Here is a 21252-nt window from a genome sequence, read left to right as displayed (position 1 = left end):
TTATCTCTACTGTTTCCCTAGGCTCTGGGTGTGATAGCCAGTGGAAATAAGCACAGCTTTGTGTGGACCATGGGATGTTGGTCAGGCAGCCGTTCAGATGGTGTGTGTCCAGACACTGCAGCTGAGATGCCAGGTTTGGCTTGCGGCTGATTCCTGGGCTAATTTCTTGGAACACTGCTGTTTGCCAGCCCCAGACTGGAGGCTCAGAGGCTGGAGCCTGGATTTGCCTTCCAGCATCTGCTGCTGGTTTTATTGCAGCGCTTGATTTGACACATTTTTCCATTTTTTGAGGGATATTTTCGTACAAGTGGAAAGAATTCCCGGGCGATGCTGTTACAAAGGCCATTTGCTGGTTTCTCTCAGAATATAGTCACATGCCAGAGTTGGCTTGAAACGACTGCGTGAGGCTGGGTTGTTCCAGGTGGGAATGGTGATGCGGGCAGGGAAAAGAGCCATGGAAGGAAGCAGTACCCACAGGGCCCCTCTGAAGTGCAGTGGGACGTACATTTAAGGTGCGAGTTCACTGAGTGCCCTGTATTCTTAAAGCCGAACCACTCACAGCCCACTAGCACCGAACACGTCAACTTGTGTTCATGGGCACGCATTGCTACTGTTTGCATGTGTGTGCATGTGGTCTGTCATCTAATAACTGCCTCTATAATGTGTAGTTCTTTCTGTGGTATGTGGTGATCCTGCTGCCTCTGCCTCATAGAATAACACATGAGGGAACCCGAAATCAGGAGCGTTCTCAGCGGGGTCAGCCCCAGAAGGTGAAATTATTCCCATAGGAAATATTAAAGGGATCTCTATAGAGTGGAATCTCTCATTTAAAAACCTTTTCCATCCTTTTCTCTCATTCTTTAGGCTTCCCAGCTTGCGTGGCTGTGCCGTGCAGGGCACTGCTGGGCTGCTCGCACCAAGCGCTGCAAACCTGCTTTGCATTAAACTTCTGAGCAAGTTTTTGCCATCGTGTGCACAGGGTTGGAATTCATCTGCCAAAACGAAGGGGTCCCTGCTCATGAAACCTGATCTGCTATGGGAGTAACTGGGCAGCTCCTGGAAGCTCTGGGGAGGGAGCTGGCAGGATCTGCTGTGCCCCTGTGAGCCACAAAGAGCACGGGGAAGTCGATGCAGCCCAGGCAGGGCAAGTAGAACCCCTCTCACTGCATAACTGTCCAATGTGTTGCTCAAATAACAACAAACAGAAGGGGAATAAGAATCTGGCTTTCTCCCTTCAGGACTGGTGCCTTTTGTTCTTAACACATCTGTGTGCATGTGTCTCTCAGCTACACCTTTGCAACAGCTTCGTACTGACTGATTCAGCTGGTTGTGTGAAGGGGTGGAAGGAAACACCTTTGTCTCATAAAAGCTCAGAGCAGGGCACAGATTTGCTGGTTACTCCTCTGCCAGTGTCTTTGGCTGTACCTTGTGCAGTGGGTGCCTGTGTCTCAGAAGCGCCCCGTTTGATACTTGTCCCATAGTGCTTTCTGCCCTTATGGATCCTGGATGATGGTGCTGGAGCCCAACCTCTGTCCTCCCTGTGTGTGCTGGCTGCACGGCAGCAGTCACATACAGCAGCCCAGCCTGATGTGCTTTGAGCTTGCACAACTCCCATGCGTGTAATGTCCATGCCCTTGGAAGAGCAGAGCCTGGGCACGGGCAGCACCTCGGCTGGTGGCGATGGGAGGCTGCCGAGGGGATGCTCCCACCCCAGGTTCGGCCGCGGCAGTGGGATGCTCTCTCCCATTTCTCGCCTTCCCCAGTGCTTGGAGAGCGAGCCCATGAGCGTGCAGCCGGGGCAGGCAGCTTTCTAGGGGTGACTGTGGTGACCCGGAGCGTGCGCTCCCACTCTGTGATGCTCTCACAAGTACATGCAAGCGGTTCTTCCCTTCAGTGCTCGGGCTGCATAAACATTTACAGCGCGGAGCCAGGGGCTTTGCTCTGCTCTGGGAGCGCACGTGGCTTTCATTAGGGCAGCGTTCCTGACGAGGCAGCACTCGCAGGGCAGCGTGCGGGCGGCAGCAGGGAAGGCAGGGGCCTTGCCCAGCGCTCCCTCCCTTCTCACGCCAGTTTTCCCGTTTCAGGAGCACCCAGCGCACCCCTGGGGAAGAGGAAGGTGTTTTCCACGTGCCAAGCTTAAGGCCGGCTGTAAGGAAGGGCTTTGGTCCCTTTTACAGCACAAGCCGAGCTTGGCTCTGTGCTCAGGACAACAGCGTGTTCTCAAATCCCATCTCTGACATAGCCTGGAGAATCCAGGGCAGGTGATGACAGCAGGCTTGTGGTGTCCCCATGCTCACACCTCGGGATCTCTTCCTTTACCAGAGCTACATCTGCTTCATCAGTCATTGTGAGCAAGGGACTCCAGAAGCCTTGCAGCAATCCCTCTGTGCGTGTGGAAGAAGAGCTGACAGCCAAGGCAAAGCCTTCAGCCCGAGGCTGAGACATGCACGGGCTGCATCCCAGAGATGCACCTATGCTGCCAAAGAGCCCCCGACAGCTCAACTTGTACCTGTGGCTCAGGATAGCACAAACAGTGGCTTAAAGCCACCTTCCTGTGCCCTGCTCTGTGCCTCACAGCAGGTCTCACCCATGGTTGGTGCAGCTCAGTTATGCAAGATTCTTTTATTGCGTCTTTGTTGTTCAAATATAGCAAGTCACTGATGAGTTTGATACAAAAGGGAGAAAAAGAGCAGATGGTGCTATTGAAAGTGAAACAGAACAAAGAGAGTCACTGGACGTCCTGAAATTACCTCTTTCTTTATCAGAACCACATGGGCAGGAGGCAGGAAGCTGACATCTTCAGGTCCTTCTCCACTGTTTCAGCGGAGGGATGAAATCCAGTCCAAAGCAAAGAATCTAATCTGAGCCAATTGCTTTCATTGGCCTGCAGAGCAGAGAGATGGTCTGTATTAACACACAACATGATTCTGGAAATCGTCTGAGGTTAGAATAAATCAGTTTGGGATTACATGATGTATCCCTATTTATATTAAGAGTACTTTAAATGAAGAAATCTGAAATGTAGCAGGGATTTGTATAGCGAACAGAAGGACGATGTGTAACAGTTTGTGTGGGCTTGACCTATGTGACAGAGGGTAATGGTCCCTGTGTGCTTTGTAGAGGTTGTCAGTTTACATGTGTTATACAGACAGCTTGCAGGGTTTAGAGAATGTGACCTTTTCCCTATCCAGAGGCAGGTTTCTCAGCTGTTCCTCAGCTATTTCTTAGAGTCCATGGTTTTGTGCGATCCCAAAAGGGAAGGTCCTGCTCAATTCCAGCTCCTTAAGGTTGCTTATAAGGTATTAATTAGCTCACTGCTTCTGATGGCAAATTACTTAGCTCTGACGACGTGATACAGATGGGAAAGAGGAGAAGTTCGAGTCAAACTGAGTGAAATCTTGTCACCACCTCCCTGTGGCATCTCCTCTGTTAGGATGCTACTTCTCAGACCTGCTTCCCACGTGCAACCGATAGTAACAGTGTCCTTTTCATCCCTTTTTGTTCATTCCCTGGGCCCGAGAGGGTCAGAACCTAGGAGTTAGCACCTTTCAGCAGCGCTGCATTCCCTTCAGACAGAGGGGATGGAAATGAGGTCCCTCTTGCAGACGAAATATCATCTGTGGAAAATGTGTCTGAGCTTTAATTGCAAAAAGCTGTGTGATGCGCAAGATGACACTGGATTTGGCACCGCTTTCACAGCAATGTTAAGCAAGGAAAAGCATCTGGGAATGGAAATATTTTTAGAGTGTTTCTGTAAACAGCAAAAAAAGAGCAGTAATTAAAGCAAGGCCAGCAGCGAGGGCTGCAGGCTGCTACGCTGCGAGAAGCCAGCCAAGGAGGGCCAGAGCGAGAGAGCTCTTTCTTTGATGGAGACACCCAGACCAATTTAATGCGTTTCATTTGTTTTGTCTTATTATTCTTGACTCTCAAATCGAATTAGTTCTTATCTCAGCAGAACCGCGGGGCTGCACAAACAAGCCCATCCGTGCGCTGTGGGTGTCTCTGCTTGGTACCACGGGATGCGATCGCTTTGCTTTTACATCCCATGTGTGCCACCAGTCCTGTATAGCTTATGAGCACCAGATAGCCAGTGATGCCAGCCGCTTCTGCACCGTGCTCAAGTCTCTTGGCAGCAAAGGACTTCTGGTTCCCATTACCCGTAGTGGTCTGGAACATACCCATGGTGACTGAGGCAACAGCGTGTGCCAACCCCTCCATCATCGTGTGCAATCACGAATGGGGGGCTCAGATGGGGTTATTAGTCCTGAAGAGTATGTTTGCTAGAAATAAGATATATAAAATGCTTTTGGAAGGTCTGCTGTGTCCAACCTTACGGGATGTCAGTCTCCTTAAATTCTGTATGATAAAGACTTCAGTTCTTTGCACTCTGCTGTCTTTTAGAGGATTGTTAAAAGTTGTCTTTTAGAGGTATGCAAGAAGGCCAGTTATTTAGACTACAAATGCATACAAATAACTGCATACCAGGAGGTTATTTTAGACATGAGTTGCATTGACTCATTAAACGTCAACCCAGTACTTTTCCCATATGAAGGAATGTTTTGGCAGGCGTTAGCATTGTTTTACTTCTTTTTTAGCAAAGCACTCCAACAAGCACATTATTAATGATATTTTTTCATATATGCCATTAAATGCTTTAATATAGCAGAATATTTTAAAATGACCACCCATCACTGCAAAAGCTTGAGTGCTCTAACTCTGACCTGTAACTTTTTGGGAACATCAAGTATTTCTGTTGTTTCCTTCCAAATGGATTAAAGGAAACACTGTCAGCACAACTAACATAAACTGCTTGCGTTGGGTACAACAATACTTTGACCCTATTAAGTTGCTCCTATTCCCCCAAGTGTTGTTTAGTTAGAGGCATACAATGGGAAGTTGGGGTTTGGAAGCTTGAAGTGAGAGAACTCCTCAGCATCGAGTCAAGGCATGTTTATTGCTGAAAAAGAAAAGAGAATTTAATACACAGTTTTGCCTTTTATTTTCCTCCTGTGCCAAATATTTGGGTTTCACTAATGTACAAGAGAGGTTGAATCAAATTACTTGCAGTGGTTTATGTATAGAATACACTCTTTCGAATACTCAGACCAGGTTCTGGTGCAGCCCAAGTAATGCAACACATTAGTACCCACAGCCACCCCCTCATCCGCATCCTGGGCACGGCTGCTCCACAGACCCACTTCACCTTAGGGCATGGAGACCTTGCTAAAAGCAGGAACTTCTCCTAGCACGTGCTTTCCAGCTCGCCTGCTTCGCCAAACTGTCGAGGTTGTCAAGGGCACCACGGTTACCTGAAGGGTTCGCTTGCGGAGTGATGGTTTTCATTAGGGATATTTTTAACCTTCTCGCAAGATTCCTCGCAGTCAGCACATTGGTTTATTCTGGAGTCTGAAAAATAGGTCAGAAACGTGTGAGACCACAACTCCTTGTACTTGTGCTTATGAAAACCAGGTCCGAGTTTCCATCGCAGACCTTGGCTGGATTTTAGCCGTGTCGCACCCACCCAGCTTTGATGTGCAGCATGCGGTGCCTTTCCTGCCCATTTGTGTCTCCTGAGAGGAAGAGCCAACTTTAAAGGCCAATTTCCCAACCCCATGGGGACACCTCTCTTTGAAGCATGTTGGAGATGCTCACTGATTAAGGAGTAGTTAGGCTAACTCGGGAGACACGCAGTGGTTTAGAAGGAGACTTATCCCTTTGGAGCTATGTAATTACCCCAGGATGATTTATCTGCCAGTGTCCATGAATCCTCCTCCAGATTTATTTTCTAGCTTTGTTTCTAGCTCAGATTTCTCTTAGATACACCAAGGTCAGTGATCCTGAATAGCTGCTGCCTGGTAAAAATGAGTAGGCGAAACCCTCCCCGCTTGCTGGCTGCAAGATGCACGCATCTCTGGTTAAACATCATGCTTTTATCACTTGTCCTGCAGAGAAGGGCCAGATTATAAGATCAGAGGAGGGAGGAGAAGGCTATTTTAAGGCTGATTAATGATAGCAAGCTTGTAAAGAACAGGACAGTCCACAAATTCGGTCATGAGATCTGTTTTCTGCCGTAGCCTAGGCAAAACCTTCTGTTTTCTGACTTGAGAATCTTTTTGGGCAGGAAAGCTCCTTGCGCAAGGGCCACACAGAAACGGTGCAGCGAGACCAGGAACACCAGTCGGGAATCTCAATTCCCAATGCAGCCTCCTTGGAGGATGAAATCACAGCTCACACCAGCCTTTCTTCAGCTCAGCGACTGCTGGTTAAAGCATCAGTTACTTGCAGTGTGGACGAGCCATAGGACATGTGCCTTAAGTGTCATGTAGAAATCTCCTAGTCAAAGCACTGAGCTGGGGGGCTTGAAATTCAGACATGCAGGATGCTGCCTAAAACCTTTTTCCTTAAATACTCCCGTAAGAATTCATGGTACCCACTGCCCTGCGTAATCAGGGTCTTTTGCACAACACAGAGCCAGCAACTTCATGCTCCTTATCATTTTGTTACAGGAAAACCTGAATACACCCAAGTGCAACTCTCTCTGAGCAGAATGAAGCTACACTTGCTGTGGCATTGCACCTGCAGTGCCTCTGTGAACAAAACGAGACCTCCAGCAATAGCGCAGCACAAGAAGCCCCCTCATTGAGATGGGCACCCTTCGGGGAGGGATGATGCTTGCTAGAAGCATGATGGGCAGCAGCTTCCCTTCCTGCAACACGCTGTGGAGCTGATCTTACCCGATGCTGCTCTTCACAGCCTATCCCTTTTCCTTGTAGCTGTGAACTCGTGTGCCCTGAACAACGGTGGCTGTGAGCATGACTGCGTGCAGGTGACGCTGGCACAGCACCGGTGCCAGTGCCGGCACAACTACCAGCTACGGGAGGATGGCAAGCGCTGTGTCTGTGAGTCCCTTTGAGCACACAAGGGGAGATGGGGAGGCAGGGATCTGCTTGGGCCCAGGGGAGCTGAGCTGGGGGAATGGGAGCACTCCCTTACATGCTCAGATGTCCAATAGATCAGACTTGGGTCTTTATCTCCAATAAAAAAAAAAGCATGTTATTGTGTTATGGACTTATTCTGCAGCTTATTCTGAAAGGCTGGGAAGAGATTAAGGAGCCATCCAAAATGACTTGGTATGAAGGCACATGCTCCTGAGAAAGTGATGGAACAGCAGCAGGATGGGATCATCTCCCTGTGCTTGCAGACAGCTTTCTGGCTGACCTGCTCCCGGCTGCAGGAGGAAGAGAAGCTGAAGGGGATGTAGAGCAGAAGTTTAATCTTATTATTCCTAGCAATTGGCATTCAAGAAGCAGGAGGGGGAAAATCTTTAGCTGTGAAGTTGCTAAGGGAGAAGGGAAAACTGGAGTATTAAAAACACAGCCGTCAGTAGGGTTTTGTAGCATCTGTCCAGGTCCTGGCACAGGTCAGAGGTTGGCAAACCTCTTGCTAGGAGCACTCCAAGCAAATTTGCCTAGCCCTTGCTCTGAAATCCCTAGAGGTGCATGCCCATGCCAAGCTTCTGCTGGAACGGTCTTGCTCAGATTAGTGCCTGGGTTTTGCAGGATCTCACACTGTGTAAATCCTCCTCCCTGGGTGGAGCAGCAACCAGAGTGCAGTAGCAGAGATTTTCTGTCTGCTCTTTCACAGACTTCATTGCTAGGGATAACTGCTTGATGCTCTGTTCTGCCATAAGCATCATGCCAACAAGAGCTTGGCATGAACTGAGCCTGCCTCTGCTTTGACCTGCAGTGAGGAACCCCTGCAGCGACAGGAACGGGGGCTGCATGCACCGGTGCCACAACCACCGCGGGACACCGCGCTGCGAGTGCCACCCTGGCTACCGGCTGGCTCCCGATGGCAAGGCCTGTGAAGGTGAGCCCCTGGCAGAGCTTTCATGGGGAAAACCAACTGTGTCCCATGGCATGCAGCAATGCTCCATCAGACTAACTGCTGGTGTTTGTGAATGCAGTGGAGCGATGCACAAGCCTTCCGAAGGGGTGGCATGAAAGCACTCGGTGTCTGGCCAACAGCCCTGCTTGAGTCGTCTGGAACACTCAAGTTCGTTGTGATCCAAGTTCTTAGGAAGATTTACTGTAATTCCGAGCTCTTAACTCCGTTTCTTTGTTAGTCTGACCCCAGGGGAGCACTCAGGGTGCAAGAAACTGGTGAAAAACTGGAGGATAGAAACAAGTGTCCCTTTGAAAGACTGTTCATGGCTCAACCTGCTTTGCTGACTGCTCATCTCTCGCAGATGTGAATGAATGCCTGGCTGGACTGGCCATGTGTGCGCACCAGTGTCTCAACACCCGGGGCTCCTTCAAGTGTACCTGTAACCCAGGCTACGAGCTGGGGGCTGATGGCAGGCAATGCTACCGTGAGTACCGCACGCAGACCCCATCCGGGGGGACGGGAGGTGGGTTTGCTCCTGCAGGCAAGTGCCTGTGCACTGTCCTTGGGAACTGGTGGGACCAAGTTAGAGCAATCGGTATTGAAGACTTTCACAAGCAGACCTGGGGCTGGTCACCCTCCCACCAGGATAAAACACTTGGTCTGATCTCTACAGTTACCGTGAAGCTACTTTTGCTGGTTTAGGCAAATGATTTGGAGCTATTTGGCTCCAAAGAGGCCAAGTTTTGCTCCTGGGGACTTTGCTGGATGAGTTCAGTGAGCTGCAGATGTGTCGCTGAAGGAGGAATTGAGCTAGTGAAGTGATCACATCTGCTCCCATCAGGAGGAGAAATAAACACTATTATTGCAAGAGCCAGCCAGACTGTTCATGCATCTTTGGTCAGCTAAGACACATCAGCAGCGATAGCACAGAGTGGGGCTGTCGGCATTCAGCGCATGGAGAGAACCACCATGGCACAGCTTCTGGTTCTGACATGCACAGATCCATTGGGAAGCATCAAACTCCCCTTTTTCCATCCTCCTTGGGTCTGAACACTCTAAAAAACCTCACAAACGTCCTTGAAGGCAGAAACTCTTTTCCTGGCATTGAGGATTGAGTCGAAGCTTCATGGTACAAGTTGCTTTTAGTTTAAGAAAGCTTAATTAACCAGACAAGTTTACAGAAAGCCTGCCAAGCTGAGATGATCTATGGCTGCTGTTGATGTTTGTGCCTGCCATTTTTTGACATGTAACTCACATTGCTAGCTGTAGGCATCTGGATGTTTCCATAGTTAGCTCTTTTCTGCTGCTCCCATTCCTAGCTGGCATCAGAACAGCTCTGTATGTACAAAGGCTGAGCCAACTTTCGGTTGGCAGCACATCCTGCAGCTTGTCAGGAATGGCAGCAGCTTTGTCTGCAGTCTGCTTCATCTCAGAGATTGTCCAGAGCCTGTCCCTAAAGGGCTACATGGGGCCTTGCCTGGGATCCCTCCATGTATTTTTATACATCACTTCCCAGCCCAGCAAATCTGCCTTCATCCTTCCCCACTGCAGATCTCTGCTCCTCAGCAGGGCTGCGCTGCTGTGGATGCCAGCTCCAGCTGATGTACACAAATGTGCAGCACAGCCCTAACCTGTGTCTTTTCCAGGGATAGAAATGGAGATTGTGAACAGTTGTGAAGCCAACAACGGGGGCTGCTCCCATAGCTGCCACCACACCAGCTCCGGCCCGGTCTGTACCTGTAACTTTGGCTATCGGCTTGAAGAGGACCAGAAGACATGCACTGGTAAGGCAAGGGAAAAGGTCCAGATCTTGTTTCTACAAGCAATGATGAGGATCTCTAGCTTAACTGCTGTGTGTATGTGCACTACAAACAGGCTAACAAGCCTAGAAACAGATGCAAAGAGGAGATGAGATATTGCTCTACTTAAGACCTCCTCAAACCCCAAAACCTACTTGGGCAGCAAACATTGACTTCAGAACTAGGTAGTTTTTCCCTGCTGAATCTGATCTAAGGCAGATAGAGACTTGCATCTCAGATACCTATGAGCTTAACGTCTAGAAGGGCCAATGCTCACAATGTGCCATCTTGCCTATTATCTCAAAGGAAGCAGCAGTGTAATTTGAATAAATGAGTGATGTGGAGGAGTTATTAGCTACAAGCCAAGTGTAGTTCAGCCCCATTCAGTCTGTAAAGTATGGGCTAATGGAGAGGTAAGGGTGAAATGCACCTTGAGCTCTGTGAATGCTGTAAGGTTGAGGCACGCACTTTATACTGCATCACTCTGTGCTTGTTGGAGCAATAACCTGGTTGGAAACCCACTGTAGTGCTCACAACCCAGACATTTCCTGCACCACCGTGTGGGGCTGGGGTGTACTCCTGTAGCTCAGACTTGTTCACCAAAGCTGCGTACCCATCCAAAGGTGACATAGCTCTGCAGGTTAGCTGCAGGGTCTGTGCATTGAGGCACTTATACCTGAAGACCTCTTTCCATAAGACCAGCAAGCAGGAGGTTGCTACCAAATAAATGTTCAGTGATGCAAAACAGTACTTACACTTTTGCATGCAGTGTGGAGGTGCAGTTCATATTACTCCAGAGATCCTGAATTCAGTTCTTAGTTCAGTACCACCATCCTTCTGCACTTTTCCAGGAGCATGTTAGTCCAGGGCATCTGTTTGGAACAAAAACTCCTTAGCAGGCTGCCATGGGCACACGCAGAGGGGTTTTATTGTGCAAAGGGGGTGATTCCTCTCCCAGAGGAGTCGGCTCTGAAAGAACATTATTCCTTTGCACACTACAAAGCCCAGTAAGCTTTTCGTAGCCCAGCACTTCCTTGGTGCAGCCTACTCCAGTGGTAGGGGGATGCTTCAAACCCCTTTACTACATGGGCACCACAGTAATTCCACTTCACAGTGGACAAATGGAGTCCCATAAATACAAGGGGCTTGAAGGAGCTGCAGGAGCTCTGCTTGCTCCAGGTTATCTAGATCCATCTTTCAGAGACTTCACTCTGAGGCAGTCTGAAGGAACCCCACAGTTCTCCACCACCTCTGAACTAGACATCACTGTTTGTAACAGGGTAAATCAGAAAGCAAGAGCAAGTTGGAATCACCCCCTATCTGTAAGCACACAAGCCTCAATCTCAATCACATTTGACTTCTCACAGGCCTCTGGGATTCGGGATTCCTCCTTTGGCTGGGGAGCACAGTGCAGAGGAGATCTGCTAACATAAAGCTCACTCATGTCAAGAGGGGAACAAGAACACTGGTCAGCATTTGGTAGTCAGATGAGGAAAAGCTCAGCACGTACTAGTCACAGAGCAGCTTTAACAAGCACTGTCACCACTGCAAAGCTAGATGGGTACTAACATCCAGCACCCTCTGGTTTTTATTTAGATGTCAATGAATGTGACAGCGGCTCTCACTGTTGTCAGCAAGACTGTTACAACTACCCTGGAGGCTACGAGTGTGCCTGCTATGCTGGGTACCGGCTGGGCACGGACGGCTGTGGGTGTGATGGTAAGCAGACGCACCTAGCAGGACTCCTGCAAGTGAGCAGCAATGCTGCAGTTCAGCCTTGCAGCATGGCAAGGGACATGCATGGAATGGGTTCCTCTAATTCTGGTTCTATTTTCATCAGTTTAAGGTTAAGGCAACTCAGCTATTCCAACCCACCCGGCACAACTGAAGGGTAGGAGTGGGGCTTTAGAACACCCCAAATTCAAATTGGGATAACTCAAAGGGAGTTGGTCCAGGTCTGACTTCATTAATTCACAGAAATCGCTTCATGTTCAACCCCAGAGACCTACATTGCCCACAATTTTCACCCAGGAGATGCAGGGAAATTGAAGTGCCTGTATAAAGTACAGCTGAGACAGTGACTAACACAAGCTTTTAATAAAGAGAGCAGGAAATGGTCCTACCTGGTTGGGAACAGGCAGGTATTTCTTCCAGTTTCTCAGCAGAAAGGAGAGCTCTTCCTCCTATTGAGTTGTTCTCCCTAGCAGAGCTCTCCAATACCATTTCACAGGTGAAAACCCAGGTTTAGCCACCCATTTTTACTCAATCAGTGACAGATGGGAACTGAAACCCTGGCCTCCTGAATCTCGGGTGGTCTCACTCAATTTTTAGGGTTAGATGACTTCATATAACTAGCAGAGAGGATTCCACCAGCCTATTGCTGATCTGTGGGCAGAAACATACACAGGCTCCTGTCTTGTATATTGCCTCCTATTACACTGGAATATCTCACTGGTTTTAGATGTGGATGAGTGCTCTGCAAACAATGGGGGATGTGAACACACGTGCCAGAACCAGCCAGGGTCCTTCCAGTGCAGCTGCAAGATTGGATACAAGCTACATGAAGACCGAAGGAGCTGCATCTGTAAGTGCATCCTGGCACTGCTGCACTTCCCAAAGCAGCACAGGGGGTTGTAGCACAGCTCCACTTACAGTAGCCTGCAGCGATGACTCCACAGTACCAAAAGAACCCAAACCCTTTCCGCAGTCACCGGCACTGACACATTTTCTATGTAAAAAATAATAGGTTATATTTTTAATTATCTTTATCCCACCACCACACTGCTACCCACCTTACTCACTTAGCAGGGCAGCAAACCCCTCAGCAGCAGCACCCAGGCTCCTGGGATGGCTTTCTGAGGCCTGCACCCAGAAGAACAACATCCAGCATCCCCCTGCTGCAGCAAATGCAGGACCCTTATCCAGCCCATGGCTTTTATAGGCCCTGCCCTGGCTCCCAAGTGTGCCTGGGCTTAGCTTGATTGCCTGGCTTTTAACCCTTGCCTGCCCTGCAAGGGAAGGAAACCCTTCTCTCTGTGTGACAGATACACTTTCTAAAAGGCAAACCAAGCTGAGAAGCGATGCGGATGCATTAAGGGATGGGCACTCTTGTTTAATGTTCCAGGTACCTGAAAACTCAAGGAATCCGAGTGGCTGTGGTCAGAAGAAGTGTGTCAAGGTTAAGAGCAAAGCATCTCCCATGGATTTGGAGCACATTTATCTGGCCCATGCCCATTCTAGCCCAAAGAAATGATTAAGCAAGTTGCAAACACTTTAGAGATGTGGAGAAATCCATGGTGCAAACCAGGCCAAATCAGATGCACCAGCCCTGTGTAAACGTTTCTGGTTCCCCTTTCCAGCTGCAGATGCTCTGTCCTACTATTGGTCCTTTAGAGATCTTTTCCCACTGACACTGTGATCTCTGTGACTGCTTCCCCAGCTATAGAGGACACTGTGGAAGCTCTGGATGGTCGGCGCCCCGTTATCCGCCCAATCCCTCACGTCGCAATCCTGCGGGATGAATTCACCCAGCTCTTCAATGATGACTATGAGGAAGAGGAGGAAGAGATGGAAGCAAGAGGAGAGCACACCATTACAGAAAAATTTGGTGGGCATTTTGTAGCAGCAGTAAATGGCATGCTTGGCTTGGCAGTCCAGAATAAACCACGCATGTTGGGTTTGTGGGTGTTTGGTGAAGGCACAAACGTATTGAGTGGCTTTTCTATATACCCAGAACCTGTGCTGTAGCACAGAAGCATTTAGCTTTGCACATAGAATAGTTTGGGTTGGAAAGGATCTTATAATCATCCAGTTCCAACCCCCTGCCATGGCAGGGACACCACACACTAAACCATGGCGTTTCTCTGCCCAAACTCCCCAAGATGAAGCTCAGGGCAGGCTTTTCACCGCAGCACCTCTCATTGCAGTCTGCCTGGAGCACACGTTCGGCCCCGACTGCAGCCTGACCTGTGAGGACTGCCAGAACGGAGCCACATGCAACGCAGAGGAGAGCGGCTGCGAGTGCCCGGCGGGCTGGACCGGCATCCTCTGCAACCAGAGTGCGTGATGCGGGGCGAGAACGCGGCTCTCATCCCTGCTCCGGGATGCGCGGAGGTGGCGGCCGGGCATCCCCTCACCTCATCTCTCTCTCGCCCCAGCTTGCCCAGCCGGCACCTTCGGGGTGAACTGCAGCCTGTCCTGCCGCTGCCAGAACGGGGGCTCCTGCGACCCCAGCACCGGCGCCTGCCGCTGCCCGCCCGGCGTGGCCGGGGAGCTGTGCCAGGATGGTGAGTGCATGGCCCCCTTCAGCCGCAGCCCTCGGTGGTGCGGGTTGTCCCACCCCTGCACTGAGGCAGGACGGTGCCCTGAAATCAAGCACAAGTTCTCTTTTCTCCATAAACCACATAATAGCCGCGTGCCTGAGCTGCCAGTCACAGGTGATGCTGCCCAGCCTGCAGAGCTGCTCCGCTCCTGTTTCTCTCGATGTGTTAGTAGAACGTTTGCTGCCATTTGATAAATGTCTCTTACAACCATCTCGACACCACTCTTTGATGTTAATCTCTGAAGCATTAACATGTTTTCCACAGAGCATCTTACTTCTTAGTCCCTTTTTAGATGTTCACTGAAAACATCTTTTGTTGAGCCATCCCGGTGTGAGTGGCTCTAATGCATCCCTGCTCCATCTGACTCAGTGTAAGGAAGAATGTAGTTTTAACAAGGGAATGGTGGTAAACAATATTCTTCACCCACAAAACAGTGCTCCGGGTAGCGTACCCTGTCTCCGCACTGGAAGACCTTTGCAGTCCCTCTTTGCTGCTCAGCAATGACCCTGGGCAGCCATCTGTAGTTTCCGCATGTTCAGTGGCAGACACACAAAAGAATGTCAAAAAATAGGTGTTCATCTGAAGAAAACCCAAGGCATTGAAGGCGACAATAGTTACCTAAAGTACCCAAGGAGGTGTCAGTCGCTGTTGGCATTTGTTTCTTGTTCCCAAAGAGTTAAAATCTGGGGGGCATAAGCTAAAACCAGAGTGAGACAGTAAGAGACTGAGACAAAATGATTTCAGACAATTGGCCAGGAGCATATGGGAACCATTACTGAAGGAGGAGACCAAAGCAGAATGCAAATGAATGCAAGAGATACCCTGACCTTTCCTTTTGTAGGAAGGAGGTGAAGGAGGGGTACAGAGTCAAAACAGGAAGGTAAGCTGAATATAAACACTGCAGAACTGATCTGTTGTGCCAGGGTGGCATTTCCTCTGCTCAAAGTGCCTGCTCTTCTTGTCCTACGGGAGGAGGCACGTGCTGCCTGGCCAGATGCTGGCCGGAGCTTTCTGCTGACACAGCCTGTCTGCCATGTGCTTCTAATAGTAAGACCTTTAGCATAACAGAGAAACAATAATCATTTTATTCCCTTAATAGTGCAAATATCACAGTTATTTACCAATAGGAGCAGCCTATGAATTATTCTCACATATGGAAATCTTGACTGCTCAGAGCCCTGCAGGGCTCTGTCACCCCATGGCCAGTGTCACCCCTTCAAGCTGGGTATGGAGCTCATGGGTGCCCTGAAGGCACCTCATCTGGCTGGAGAGTGGCAGCAAATGAAATGCACTCTCTGCAAGGACAGGAATGCCACAGCTGAAGCAATCTGATTTTGAGCTGATGCAGGGAATCCGATTGCTCTTCCCTTTATTTTATTGCATATTGACACAAGCACATTCCTGCTTGGAAAACAAGGCATCCTTCTCGACAGTGCAGCCTTTGCCAGGGTTCATATCTGATGTTATACACCTTTGATTTGGGTACATTTTTCCTTTGGTCTGCCAGAAATGAAACAACAGGCTGAAATTGGCTCATCTTCCCCCAAATCTCTCCCTATTACTAGGGTGCCCTAAAGGATTTTATGGGAAGCAATGCAGGAAAAAGTGCAACTGCGCCAACCGGGGTCGTTGCCATCGGATTTATGGGGCCTGTCTGTGTGATCCTGGCTTATACGGACGGTACTGCCACTTGGGTATGCTTGTCCTCACTTTTTTCATTGTATCTATATATCTGTATCTCTCTATATATCTATATCTAGATATATATCTGTATAAATCTATCTATAGATCTATCTGTCTATATGTATATATCTATATAGATAGATATCTATCTATCTAAATCTATCTATAGATATATCTATCTATATAGAGCTATATCTCTCTCTATATATGATTATATATAAGTATATGAGATTAAATAGGTACTATCCCTGGGACAAGGGAGGCAGGGCGGCGAGGTCTCTGTCCCTGCCCTGTGCCGTTTGCCCTCACTGACCGGCTCCTTCCCGCTCCATCAGTGTGCCCGAAGTGGGCGTTCGGCGCCGGGTGCTCGGAGGAGTGCCGCTGCGTGCAGGAGCACACGCAGGACTGTGACCGGAGGGACGGCTCCTGCCAATGCAAACCCGGCTACCGCGGCAAGCGCTGCGAGACCCGTGAGTTGCCCAGAAGCATTCACAGAGCATCCCCCCCCTTTCTCCTCCCACGTCCTCTTTTCCCGTGGCTAGTTTTCAGTGGGAAAAGCGCAGCTCGCTTTCTGCCCTCTTCAAACTGTCTCAGCTCTCATTGCTTAGCTTAGGGAAACAACTTGCTATCAGACCCGGTCATGTTCTTTCAGTTAGCGCACAGAACCTGCGTAGCTGGGTGGGAATGGCTGTAGATGTGGGTGCTGGACCTCATCCATACATTTATCAATTCGGGAGGGTGCTGGTCAGTGCCCATCACAAACTGCTCTTCCAGGGTCAACCAAGTAATGCCAGATGTTCTTGCTTTGTACTTCTGACTGTTAACAGAATGCGACCCTGGCTATTACGGGGATGGCTGCAAGAAGAAATGTAGCTGCTCTCCAGAAGTGTCTTGTGACCATGTCACTGGGGAGTGCCTGAAGGAGTGTCCTCAAGGCTACCACGGGGAAAACTGTGAGCAAGGTAAGGCAGGGGCTCTAAATGTGCTGGAAACAATTCCTCACACATGAAGGGCCAGTTGACAGTACAAGTAACTAAACGGCACATCATGCTCAAGCTTGGAGGGAGCAGCTTTTCAGAATCAGGGAAATAGCTGGGGTGTCAAAGACCTTGGCTTTCTTGAAACAAAGGTGTTTTGTGTGAACCTAAAGGCACTGAGTGATCGGCACAAGGAGGTGAATAAAAAACATCAACACAGCTCTTGGGAAATAATACCTTGTGCCAGGCTCAGAGCTGATCACTGATTGAAAAACCAACATCCTCCTCTTGTGAGGTTGTTTCCTTCTGCATCCCTCTTCAACCGGTTGGATTCAACAGAAGATGCACGAAGATAGACTCTCGAAGTCCACACCTGAAGACAGGCTGCATTAAGGTGGTCAGCATCAGAATCTTGATTCGAGCATCCCAGGAGTTTCTGCACTAAGTTATGGTTCACCCAGCCCTCCGTCCACACCCAACCCAGAAGTTGCAGCTATTAACCTCCTTAAGCTGCTGGCACACCATTGACTCACATAACAACTGATAGAACATAGTGGGTCTATTGGTCAGAACAAAACCTGCAGCTGGTCACAGATGGCTCAAATGCAAGCAAGCGCTCACAGAGAGGAATAGCACTAGCAGGAGGGATGGGAGCTGCGTTTATGGGCCTTGTGCCCCCTTGCAGGGGTCCCGGCAGCCCAGACTCCCCCATGGTGGGATGCTGCTGCCCCCGGAGCCGTGGCGCCTGGTCTGGCTGGGCACGTTTGGTCGGGGTATTTTTAAAGAGCCTAAGAAAGGAGCTTGAGCCCGCAGGGGGGAGTCACAGGAAATAACACAAATATTTGTATAGAAATAGTAGGCTCTTGGCTGTTGTTCGGGTCTGGAAATTATTAAAGGGTGAAGACAAACATCTGCCATCAATTAGCAAAGAGGGGGAATAACAAAAACTCCACTGTGTCGCTTGAACTCCACGCGCTGGGCTGCTTTTCCTCCGTGATTTGTGGGCGCTGGTGTGCTTGCATCTGCCGAAGCCTTCCGAAACCTTGGCTGCAGTGAACAGAAAGGAGCATGGAGCTCCTTTGGGAGACTCAAAGAGGATTTAAGGCCCTCAGTCTGTGCATAATTAGCTGGCTGCTGGCGGGGTACAAAGGGCAAAGTAAGGTTTTTGGTATCGGCAGCACCACCCTGGCTTTTGGAGCAGGGAGAAGAAGCATTCGATCCTCCTGTGGATGAGGATGCTCCTTCTTTATTGCTTTACACCAATATACCTCCTGCAAACCTTGCTGCTTCTTAAAAGCCTGGCTTCCAGATTCTGGAGGCATCCATAAAAAGCCCTCAGAGCATCTTCTAAAAGTCAAGGGATGGTACAAGTTGAGGGGCTGCAGACCTGCACCTCAGCACATGGAGAGCAGAGTGACTCAAGTCACTGTTTATGGGATGAAGAGTGAAGGCACATCCTTCCTGAGCCATTTGCCTCAGCGTCTGCAGGGTGCTGCGGCTGCTGCCCAGTTAATTTGCCATATCCACAGACTGGAGACCAGTCCGGATTGAGCTGTTGGGCTCAGGGCAGTGGGGTGACAGGTTTGGGGCTGGAGGTGATCGCTGTGGCGCACGGAGCGGTCACATCCAGCCCCATGCGCAGTCTGCAGAGCAGCCTGGGCGCCTCTCCCGGCTGGGCTCTCCCTCCCGGAGCCGGAGGAGCCGGTCTCTGGCATCCTGCTCCGGGAAGGGCGGCTCTCACACGGCTCTTCCCCATGCAGAGTGCCCGGAGGGGCGGTTCGGGGCCGGGTGCCGCCAGTCCTGCGCCTGCGGGGGAGCGCCCTGCGACCGGAGCACGGGGCAGTGCCGCTGCCGGCCCGGCTGGACGGGGCACGACTGCGCGCAAGGTGAGGAGGCGGCAGCAGGAGGGGCGCAGGGGAAGGGCTGAGGAGCCTGGGTGCGTTTGGCCTGTGCTAAAATGGGCCTTAAAGCCATCGAGTGCATTAGTCACCCGAGAACAGCCACGGCTTTTGGGGGTAAGGCATGAAACAGCCTCAGCTCTGTTGTCGTGTGAAGCGCAGGTAAACGTGCAGATGGGGGTAGTTTTGGTTGTTGCAGTCCTTAGCGTTAATCACAGAATCCAGCCTGGTTTGGGTTGAAGGGACCTTAAAGCTCATCCAGGCGGCAGGGACACCTTCCGCTAGAGCAGGCTGCTCCAAGCCCCGTCCAACCTGGCCTTGAATTCTTCCAGGGATGGGGCAGCCACAGCTGGAAAACTATAGCATCCTCATTTAAAGACTTCGACATGATTATACAGTATTACAGAACCTGAAAGATATTAGTCATATAAAGATGTCCTGTTCCTAATAGTTTGACCAAGCAATAAACCCACACATGCACAGTGCTTACCATACATTCTGAACTGCCTATTTCCAGGCTCTGGAGCAGCTTAGGAGCAGTGGAACAAGGATTCTTGCCCCATTTTTCTCAGTTCTTAGCCTTTTGCTTCTCCTTTGCAGCTAAAAGCAGGTCTGGGAATGCTGACTAACGTCCAGCAGTGTGACAGCAGATGCAAAGACCCTTTGCCAGCAACACCATTTCCTAGAAAGGAGCCCACAAGTAGATGTGGACCTAAAATTGGCATTAAAGCAGTGGAATGAGCTCAGAATAGCACTTATGGAGGGTTCTCACGCTGTTTATAAAACAAACAAAGCGATGCTGCCCTTGCTCATAGCCAGGCCTTGCCAAACTGAAGTCCATGTTTTGATGAAGCACAGACAGCAGTGCGAAAGGGAACTCGTTTCCATGCACTAGAAAATAGCTGCTTCCCTCTAACCCCTGGCTGTGGTCCTGATGGCTGTGTCCTCTCTTTCTGCCCATGCTCCAGCTTGTCCCGAAGGTCGCTGGGGCCCAGGCTGCCAGGAGATATGTCCGGAGTGTGCAAACGGTGCCCGCTGTGATCCCGCCACCGGAGCCTGCCTGTGCCTGCCTGGATACACCGGCCAGCGCTGCCAGGATGGTGAGTGCTGCGTGGGGACCCTCACACCTCAATGGGTGTCTCTTGTTGGGATGGGGGCTCTTTAGGTTAAGCTGGAGTACCTGCTCTAGGGAGCAGAGCATCCCACTATCGAGCAGGCATCACCGCACTCCTCAGAGCAAGGCTTAGCATCATGCACACCCCTGTTGCCTCACACTTTGGGGCACGAGGTTCTTCCCTTGAAGCCTCTCTAGTCCTACCTCCACAGTGATAACTTCTGCATCAGCAGAAAGGGAATAAAACCCTAAGCCCCTCATCCCATTCAGCGTGGAGCTGAGCACTGATGCTCGGAGCACACCGTGGTCCAGGCGGAGCACAGCCCTCACCGTGGTGTCCCGGCAGCCGCCTGCAGTTACCCCCTGTCTGCATTGACAGTGTGTCCCCCCGGCTGGTTCGGCGCCGACTGCCAGCAGAGCTGCAGCTGTGGGAACGAGGGCCATTGCCATCCCGTGACGGGGACGTGCAGCTGTGCCCCTGGATGGACGGGGTACAACTGTCAGAGAGGTATCGTACCTGCTCGTGTTCCCCATCACTCCCAGCAGACGCTGTGCAGCGCCCCGCTCTCATCGGCTTCACTGGCATCTTCGTGCTGTGCCTCTGCCACAAAACTCTCTGAAATCCTTTAGGTTTCTCCGCCTCTGTCCTGCCAGCACCACCGGGTGCCACTTGCCTCCTGTACTGGGCTTGCTTGCAGAATGAATTCCCATCAAGCACATGCTGATGTAGCACCCGCTCTCACTGTCCCCTGGGGTTTTCTGAGGGCCAACAGGATCAGCTGTAACCAGCGGCAATAACACCCCCGGGGGAAGGCAGCGCTGTGCCCACAGCTCTGCTCACTGGGGCAGCTGGGCGAGTGGAGCACAAGCTGTTGATGGATCAGTTCCCTCCTGTGTTTCAGCCTGTGACGTGGGTCGCTGGGGCCCCAACTGTGCGCACACCTGCAATTGCAGCAACAGCGATGGGAGCTGCAGCGCGGAGACGGGGCAGTGCTCCTGTGAGGCCGGCTACACGGGCAGCCACTGCCAGCACAGTGAGTGTTCCAGGGGGAGGGCATTGCATGGACAGGCCAGGAAGCTTCCAGATTTCTCCAGCAGTGCTCCTTGGTTCAGTCCCCAGGTCCAGTCCCCATGCCCTGTCTGTGATGCTGCCAGTTCGGTCCTGTCCTGGGGGTGGTTGGGTGGATGGGTGTACGCCTGTAAAGGTGGAGCCCCTGGTTGTTATAAAAAGCAGCTGCCAGACACTATTATTCAGAGCCCAAGACCCTGCCTTACCGTAGCTCTCCAGGGACACCAAGAATGGACAGGTTCCTCATTCCCCTTTACTTCTTGCTAGAGTGCCCGGAAGGATGGTTTGGGCTGAGCTGTCGGCACCGGTGTCAGTGTGAGAATGGGGCTGCCTGTGACCATGTCAGTGGGGCATGTACGTGCAGCCCGGGCTGGCGAGGAACCTTCTGCGAGCACCGTGAGTACCCACACTTTGCCATGGTCTCCTTGTCTGACTTCGCTATCCCATTACAGCAAAGAGAATCTCTTGGGATAGTGATGGGGAAAACCTCATGTCCGCAAGCT

At 50.7% G+C, this 21252-nt stretch overlaps 1 protein-coding gene across 4 annotated transcripts in view; it reads left to right on the top strand.

The window, feature by feature from the left end:
* MEGF6 (multiple EGF like domains 6) overlaps positions 1-21252 on the top strand; it is a 76964-nt gene that overhangs the window by 45881 nt on the left and 9831 nt on the right. For 3 of the 4 annotated variants that reach the window (XM_057418063.1, XM_057418088.1, XM_057418071.1), the window contains 17 exons: positions 6774-6899; positions 7747-7869; positions 8249-8371; positions 9534-9671; positions 11283-11405; positions 12148-12270; positions 13126-13293; positions 13613-13744; positions 13844-13972; positions 15574-15702; positions 16027-16161; positions 16519-16653; positions 18429-18554; positions 19535-19666; positions 20060-20188; positions 20583-20714; positions 21017-21145. In XM_057418063.1, coding sequence (XP_057274046.1) covers positions 6774-6899; positions 7747-7869; positions 8249-8371; positions 9534-9671; positions 11283-11405; positions 12148-12270; positions 13126-13293; positions 13613-13744; positions 13844-13972; positions 15574-15702; positions 16027-16161; positions 16519-16653; positions 18429-18554; positions 19535-19666; positions 20060-20188; positions 20583-20714; positions 21017-21145 — 2232 coding nt within the window. The remainder of the gene's footprint in view (positions 1-6773; positions 6900-7746; positions 7870-8248; positions 8372-9533; positions 9672-11282; positions 11406-12147; positions 12271-13125; positions 13294-13612; positions 13745-13843; positions 13973-15573; positions 15703-16026; positions 16162-16518; positions 16654-18428; positions 18555-19534; positions 19667-20059; positions 20189-20582; positions 20715-21016; positions 21146-21252) is intronic. The other variant, XM_057418079.1, reaches the window with a different exon arrangement.

This window comes from Pezoporus wallicus, unplaced genomic scaffold (genome assembly GCF_028554395.1).
Source record: "Pezoporus wallicus isolate ANWC-B61680 ecotype Strahan unplaced genomic scaffold, APGP_CSIRO_Pwel_v1 contig_13766, whole genome shotgun sequence".
NCBI lineage: Eukaryota > Metazoa > Chordata > Aves > Psittaciformes > Psittacidae > Pezoporus > Pezoporus wallicus.
This window is presented reverse-complemented; position numbering and strand designations above follow the sequence as displayed.